At 49.6% G+C, this 7,837-nt stretch overlaps 1 protein-coding gene across 1 annotated transcript; it reads right to left on the reverse strand.

Annotated features, from left to right (window-relative positions):
- Positions 1-1,778: 1,778 nt before the first annotated feature.
- LOC148592945 (polycystin family receptor for egg jelly-like) lies at positions 1,779-6,415 on the reverse strand. The gene is made up of 3 exons (XM_088533036.1): positions 6,388-6,415; positions 4,348-5,364; positions 1,779-1,861 (listed from the first exon to the last, which is right to left on the reverse strand). Exons 1-3 carry the CDS (start codon positions 6,413-6,415, stop codon positions 1,779-1,781), a joined length of 1,128 nt encoding a protein of 375 aa, XP_088389162.1.
- Positions 6,416-7,837: the final 1,422 nt, after the last annotated feature.

Consider the following 7,837-nt stretch of genomic DNA (forward strand, 5'->3'; position numbering starts at 1 on the left):
CTGAAAATAAAGTTTCTCTTTTCCTCCTTTGGCTTGCTTACTTTTGAATTTGCCTTGCTTGTGTGAATGCAAAGAAGTTCAGTATCGTCTGTTTTCTAGCAGTTGTCTTTCTCTGTTACAGGGTGCAACCTGGAGCAATAAGGAGACCCTAGGAGATGGTGAGGGCTGTCTCTCCAAGTTAAAAGCAGCAGATGCAAGTTTTACCAAGTGTAACCTTTACTTCTTCAGCTGGATACTGCTGGATGATGTCTTAAAGCCTGGGACTGCTTTCACCTACAAGACAGTTCCCATTTGAAACAAACAAACAAGCAAACGAAGAAGCAGGCAAAACAAGCCCCTTTCAGGAATTTATGTAGAGGTAAATGCTCTACTTGGCAAGCTCTAATGCGCTGGTTTCTGCAGCAATGGCACTTGCCATCGCTAATGGATTGGAGCTGCTTGGCGCTGGACGTTCAGTGTGGCTCAACAGAGAGCTGGACAGTGCAGTGAGAAGAATGATGATGCTGGCAAAATCACAGGCACTGAGTGAGCTGGAGAAGCTCCATGTATGTGCACTGGATGTGTTTGCCAATGGGTGAGTGACAGGCCATTTGGGGAAAGGGGCGGGAGTTGGTTTGATCAGTGTGAATCTTTTTGCTGTCGCTGGGTACAAAGTCGGCATGTATGGCATGTGCTGTTGTGCTGGCACCTTTTGTGCTGTTGGAAAGTGTGGAGATTGTAGGAAGCACAGATGGAAGCGCAGGGCGGTTGTGTTACGACCTGCGATTATTGGGATGTAGCAAAGGGTCAAGATGACCTCTAGACAGTTGCTCCTGAATTCCGCTCAAGTGTATGCACCATGGCTGGTGCCAGCAGCAGCCCTGGGCAAGCAAATGGTGTGTTCCTGCTACATCATAGGATCAGACATTCCTTTCTTAACATTTTTCATAGCTCCTTGAACAGAATAAGTTATTTACAACTGAGAAACTGTTTAGCTGCTCCCAAGGACCAGTATAATACCACGCAGACTAGAGGCCACAGAAGCAGAGCCCCAGACTTTTCTATTTAGCTCTGTTGTCTCCCTGTGGCAAAAGCTTGGTTTCCTCTGTAAAATGGAGAGCTAGCAGAGTGTCAGAAGCACAGTGGGCATCACTCTCTTGTTCAGTATCATGAAGGTAGGTCTTGGTGGACAGCAAGGCACACATTTCACTTTTCTTGTCTGTCAAGCAAACGGATGAGCACAGATTTATGAACAAAGGTAAAATATGAGGGAAATGTTTGGAGCCCTTGTTCCTGTTGGCTTGATTGCCGCTCAAGGGTGAAGAGAGCTGACGTTTTCATGCCTGTGCAGCTAGCTGAAGCATAGCGGGTCTGTATACAAAGTCAGCTCCTTCAGAGCTGAGAGTGGACAATCTGTCGCCTCCACAATTTGGGCCACTCTCATGTTTTGAGAAAGAGAGTAATGCAAGAAAGAGCAGCAAAGAGAGGAAATGCTTTCGGTTTGCTAGAGAAACATGCAATTTGGCATCCGCTGGGCAATTTAGCCCGTCAGTTCTTGGGAAGTAGCCTGGCAAGCGCATGAGAAACCTCCTGATGACAGAGGGATAGGAAGGCGCCTGCATCCCTTTTAACAAAGGGCTTTTGGAACTGCATCGTATTAGTCACTGCCCCAATGGAACTCTAGAGAATGGAGAGATTCCCTTTTCTCCAGCTTTCCAGGCCAAAGCTTATCCCTTGACAGCCATGACAGGACTGGTCTTGTATGGCTTTCTTACAGTTCATGCAGCCAGGGCATCTTCTCAGCCCAAGTACTTGATCATTATGGCAATTCTAACAGTGGACTTTGGAGTCCTGAATTTGCGTCTGGGCATGGTGAGCGATGCTATAAAGAGGCAGGTGAAGTCCACAAGAGTTTGGCACATTTTTTCAGAAGCTCTTTGGAAGTCATGCTAGATCTCTAGCACGTGCACCCAAAACAAACAAACAAACAAACAAACAAAACCCAAGGGAATTCTTGTCACATTTTACCATCTAACCCCAGTGAAGTTTTCACTTAAACAGTGTCCCCCCTCCTAGGGTACCTTTTCATCGAAATCACAAAAGAAGGGAAAACGATGCCTTCTATCCCAACTCAGGTACTGCAGATTGATCCCAGTGGGCAGGGCTGGTTGGATCTGCAATATAAGAATCCTATTGTCTCTTTCCAAAAAGAAGAGACAGAGATGGGTTACAGATACTAATTGTAGTCCAGCTCTGAGCTTTCAAACTGGCAGCATGCCCTTTGATGAGCTCCTACCACCTCTGCCCAGAAATGCTTCCCCCGCTCCCCGAAGAAACCAAAATATCCTCCCTGCGCCACAAAGCAACTGGGGAAGAGACTCCCTCCGTGAGCTGCTGCCTGCATCCTGTCACTGCCTCTCTGGAAGGAGGCAGAAAGAAAAGCAACAGCAATGCCACTTAAGCCCAGAACCGAGGACTCAAGGCCAGTAAGCCTTACAAAAAGGCTTGTGACTATATATGTGTCCTTTTTTTTTTTTTCCAAATTTTTAATAAATAGATAAGAGATATCTTTAAAAAGATATTGTGCTGGTGTCCCACTTATCAATGGCTTTGCACTTTGTTTTTCCCAGGAAAAGAGCAGCGGGACAAGAAATCAGGTTTTGCACTTCTTTCTCCTGTGCTGGTTGATCCTCGTTGGAGAGTTCACTCCTTCACTAGGTAAGGGTATGTTGCTGTGTGCTCTCCTTTTATGCTTTTTTCTTTTTTTCTGCGAGTCTCTGTATTTCCCCTCTCAGAGCAGGGGCTTCCTTGGAGAAGGAGGCTGGGCAGCTTTATTTTGGACTAAGAGTGTGGTGCAGAAGCAAGTTTAAGACAAGGATAGTGCTGGGGAAGATGAGCAGTTGCACTGCAGCCGTGGCTGCTCCGAATGGCAGCAGTTAAGCCATTGGGCTTGACTGACTTGCGCTTGGTTTCGTGAACTGCCAGGTAAGAGAGGATGTTAGAGTGTTACCGGAATCAAACGTTCGTTTGCGTTCGGGGATACTCCAGTAATGGCCTTTTGTGCCTTGGAGGGTAAAAGAAATCCCTCCATTAACGTGCCCTTAGAGCTTTCTTGGGCAAGCAGCATTCTATGGAAAGGCCATTTTACACTCTTTATACTATTGGAGAGGCTGACATGGATGCCTTGCAAAAGTAAAAACACACATACAAATGTAAATGTGCTGTTAGTGTTAAGAACTCCTAATTTAACTGTGCCGGGTCAAAGCACAATAAATCATCCTCTCATCTTTTATTGCTTATGCTTTGAGGAGCAAAGGTTTTATCAGCATTTTCAGAGCACTCACCTTTTTTAGCTCTCTCTTAGTTTAGCTTAGCATAGATCCGCTCATGGCCTCTTTGCCAGAGGCCAGATTACCCCTCATAGCCTTGTTCTCCAGTCATTGTCTATGTAAAAGAGGTATCAGCTGCCATGACGGGAAAGTACCACTGAGGTAGATACAAGGCCAAAATTTGGGAGAAAACCAGAACAGAGTCCAAAGCAAGTGGCTGAGTGTTAAGAACTCCTTAAAATTTACTAATCAATTCAGGCAAGAATGACTAATTAAGTTAAACAATGATGAGCATTTATTTGAAAAGTACAAAGCACAGAGTGCTAAATACAATATCCCGCGTTGCTCATATGACCAGATAAACCACTTTTTCCCATTTATTTTTCTGTCCCTGAGCCCCAAATGTCAGTGATGTCTCCTCTGAGGCTGAAATTGATGGGATGAAATAAGTTGAATTTCCCAATAGCTGCTCCCTTCTTAAACCTTATGACCTTTAAAAAAGCAAAAAGTAATAATATTGACTTCAACCCTAAGTGGATGATACTGGAACTATTCTTAAGATAATCTTTCCTTTCTCGGCGTCTGGTGTGGCGTTCACGTGCAATGTAAGTGAAGGGAAAGATTTGAACAAGTTTACGGTGCATCTCTCTCACCTCCTCTTCTGTCTCCATTGCTTTATCTGGCTTAAAGTCAGAATAATTTTCCTGAGTTGGCCACGGAATACTTTGACAATATTTGTGAAGGAGTGTACTCAGGGCAGAGAAAAACAGGATTTTTAGCGGTTGGAAAAAGAAGATGTTCTTTGCAAAGGAGACTGAAGATGCTAAAAGCCACTGATGTGAGGTCTCTTGCCCATAAGACAAGCCATAGAAGACAATAAAAAATGAAGACAGCCCCGTTACAACTGTAATTAATGTCCAGGAGAGGCAGACACATCCCCGGCAAAAAACTAATGCTGGTCTCTTGCGAAAGAACAAGGGGACAGCGCTTTGTGGTGTCTTCTGTCTCTCAATGTTGTCCCCTTCTAATGCATTAAAACGTTCCTTCTGGGAATACCTAAATGAGGAAATGAGGAGCATCTGCACAGGTATCGTAATCAAAGCCCTTTCGGCTGCTAATGCTATTGATCTCATAACGCTCACAGGTAGTGGGGATTCTTCCTTTTTGTCAGCCCTAAAGAACATAAAATTAACAAGCAGGTTCAGTAGTAACATTGCCAAACAGCACGTTAACCTTTGGAGCCTGCTGAAAGTGCCGGTGCCAGGATGAGCAAAAACTGAGAACCAGAGGTGACCATCTCTCAGCTTTGCTTCAAGATTAATCAAAAAATAGTCAATTCTGCCGAGACGTGCTTTTGGGCTCATGGCAAGGAATGTCCTTTGGAGTAAGCCGTCATCCTTGTTGAGCGCAAGCCACTTGCGGCAGATAAAGAACCAGGTCTTGTTGGTGTCCACGTTTTCAACTTTTGCTCTGCTCAGGAACCAGCTTGGAGAAGGCCCGTTGTTGTTGTGCCAGACCCTTAAGGCACAAATATCTCCCAAATCTTTCTCTGCAGTTAGCAAAAATGTATCGGTGCTTCCCTGATGGAATGACGGAAGATGTGGGTGTCGTAAGCAAAAGGCGTCACTTGTGCCATCCTGCCCAACGAGTTGAAGAAAAACATCTGCGGTGGTTCCGGCTCCTAAGCGACTGCCTGTGTACAACGTGACCGCAAAGTGCACTTTATCAAAAGGCTCCTTGTCTGGCAGAATGGGGTTCTTGTCCTCTGTGTCCTTGTCAGCCTTGTCTTTTGTCATGGCCCAGAGGGCCAAAACAAGGTAGGCTAGAAAAATTAGCACAACTGTTAAAAGGGGCACAGGGTTTTGAGTTATGGCTGCTCCCAAAGCTTTTTCCACATTCACAGCGTTGGGCATCACTATTACTTTGGCTGCCAGCCACGTGATGTTGAAAGTGACTATGTTTGACACTGTGCCTTTTACAAGTGTTTTGTGCTCCAGCAGTGCTCTTGCAATTCCTGATGGATAACCTATCCGAGGGAGAAGGTTCTTGTCAAATTCTTGAAGCACAGCGGAAATCACAGCATCGCTGGCCAATTTGGAATCATTCTCCTTTTCCAGCTTTGGATAAAAACAATTCTTGCATATTATTATGGCAGAGGAAGTAGCGGCAGCATTCCAATTTTCCTTTTTGGTGAGAGGGAAAGCCCTGTTTTTGGCTTCCATTCCAGTTCCTACTTCTCCAGGGAAAACTATGCTCCCCACTAGCAGCTCACCAAGCTGTGGAAGAGCAGGTACAGCACAGAAGTTGCTCTGGAAAGTCAAAAAATTGTAGGAACTGAAGCAACCTCCTCTACCCTGTGTGTCCTGCAGCCTGTAGGCCAGTGCCCTAAGTGCAAGAGGCTGAAGACTCGAGGAGAGGCGAAGGGGCTGGTGAGGAACACTAAGGAGCTTGGAGCTGATCCTGAGACCACGCTGTAAGTTAAGCTCGACTTTGAGAGAACACTTGTAGCTGATGTGCGGCATCTGCTCAATGCTGACTGAAGCTAAACGGAGCACATGGTGCCTGTAGCGTACAGTCGAACCGTAGTTGGAGTGGGTTGCACATGTGGGTTGCACCTCGACTCCTGGGTAAGCAGACGGTGGTAGTGCCTCTTCATGATCGTTGCTGGGAAGAAGGGCAGATGAGTTGCTTCCGTGGCTGCTAAAACGGTATTGCCACTTTGCACTCTGGAGGCGTGCACACCAGCCCAGCTCTACTGCCTCCCCGCCGTGGGTCGGGTGAATGTGTGGGCCAAATCCTGGCAGTCGTATATCCTGCCCGCACATCTCAATGCTCAAGTTGTGATGAAGGCCTCCAGGAGCAGAGCATGAAGCTGATGAGCACTGCATTGTAATGAAACTGGAGGCTGTGGCTGGTGGCGTTCTTCCAGGCAGGAGGGTTGCCTGCAGCACAAGCTGCCCAGACCAGCAAGGTGTATTCTTCCCCCAGGCAGGGTTGATGTAGCAGGAGCAATGCAGTGGGGGCTGTGGCTGCAGTTGTGCTCCAGGGGCTGGCTGGTAACCCTGATTCATGGGCTTACTCCATAAGCAGGAGATGCCGTGCTCCATGCCCGGTCTCTGTGAGACGTGTCTGTGAGGGCTCAGGGAGACGACGAGGAGGGACGAGGGTTGCAGAAGGGGAGCAGCATCCCGCAAGGCTGGAGGGCAGCCGCCGGGAAGCCAGAGGAGCAGAAGGGCCAGCGCTGGCGCCGCCACCGCTTGGCCGAGGGAGAGCCGTGGCCCGAGAGCCATTGGTGCTGCTGCTGCACAAAGCAGGCGCGCTGGGCTCCAGAGGTGCCCTCAGGGCCGCTTGCCCTGCGCTGGGCACCTTGGGTCCCGAGGGCATCAAGGAAGCAGGTGGCCCCTGGCGACGACACCCAACAATGGGGCTTCCCATCCCCTCTGAGGCGTGGGGGGGGCCGCCCGGCTCCTTCTATTGCCCCCTGCTCTGGAACAAACCACCCCCTGAAACCAGCTTGCCCAAAGCTGCAGCTCTGCCCACATCCCAGGTGGCCCTGACCCTGGCTGGCCACCGGCGACCCCCAGGGGCTCCCCCTTCATGGGGCGGGAGGCGTTGGGGATGCTGCGGAGGTGCTGTGGGGCCGCTCTTGGGCGGATGGAGTTGGCAAAGCAGGGTCATGGTGCCCCTGAGGGACTGCAGGCTGAGGGCCGCTGCACGGCGGGCAGGGGCCTTTAGCACCCTGTGCGGTTTGTGCTTCCTCCCTGCCTGTCCTCCTCCCGCTAAGCGGGTCCTCACAGGGAGGCCGATGCGAGCCGAGGCTGCTGTGGCCATGTGCTGCGAGTGCCGCGGAGCCCCTGCCCGCTGCCCTCCACAGAACGGGCGCTGGCGCGAGGGCGGCCCGTGTTGTGTGGCGGCTGCGTGCGGCCCTCACGCGGGTGGCCCCTGCCAGCCCCTCACAGGCCTCTCCCAGGCCGGGTGCCTTTGGGGCGAGCTCTGCGCTGCCTCCTGCTCTGGGTCCAGCTCTGCCCGCGCTCGCTGCTTGCTCCGCAGAGGCTCCTGGGCCCTGGTGCTCTGCTCCTTGTCAGCGCTCACTTTGCAGCCATGCTGCCTGCTGCAGCATCTTCTCCCCTTCCCACTCTGCTGCTTATGTTCTTAGGTACCTGTACACGTATCTCCTTCTTTCCTTCTTGGCAGTTCCTACCGCAAGCCTGTGGCATTTTCCACATTTAACACTGCCAGAGAGAGTCCGTGTTCGTGAGAATTAGTCGGCGAGAGCCGCGACTTGGAGCGGGAGCCTCCTCTGCGGTGACTCAGAGTTTGCTGTCATGTTACCAGTTAAACAGACACAAAAACCAAAGCCGAAAACGAGCAAGCAAACAAAGCTAGGAATCAACCCAGAGAATATTTGTATTTGGGAAAAAATTCTATTAATGAGGGCCTTCTTCAGGAAATACCAAGAGGTGCAAGGAGGTGTCAGCATGACACGCGCTCATCCACAAGAAAAGGTTAGGTAGGTCAGGAGGCTTAAC

The sequence above is a fragment of the Tinamus guttatus genome, unplaced genomic scaffold (genome assembly GCF_059628265.1).
Source record: "Tinamus guttatus ecotype Peru unplaced genomic scaffold, ASM5962826v1 Tinamus_guttatus_pri_ptg000475l, whole genome shotgun sequence".
Taxonomy (NCBI): domain Eukaryota; kingdom Metazoa; phylum Chordata; class Aves; order Tinamiformes; family Tinamidae; genus Tinamus; species Tinamus guttatus.

What these genes read in the sequence shown, in the direction of transcription:
- LOC148592945 (XM_088533036.1), bottom strand. Translation starts at nt 6,415, where the DNA reads ATGGAGCACGGCATCTCCTGCTTATGGA. An exon ending in CGGCATCTCCTGCTTATGGA is followed by an intron (nt 5,365 to 6,387) that starts GTAAGCCCATGA and finishes CTGTGCTTCAAG; the next exon opens with AATTTGACAAGAACCTTCTC. An exon ending in TAGGTATTCCCAGAAGGAAC is followed by an intron (nt 1,862 to 4,347) that starts GTTTTAATGCAT and finishes GCCTCTTTATAG; the next exon opens with CATCGCTCACCATGCCCAGA.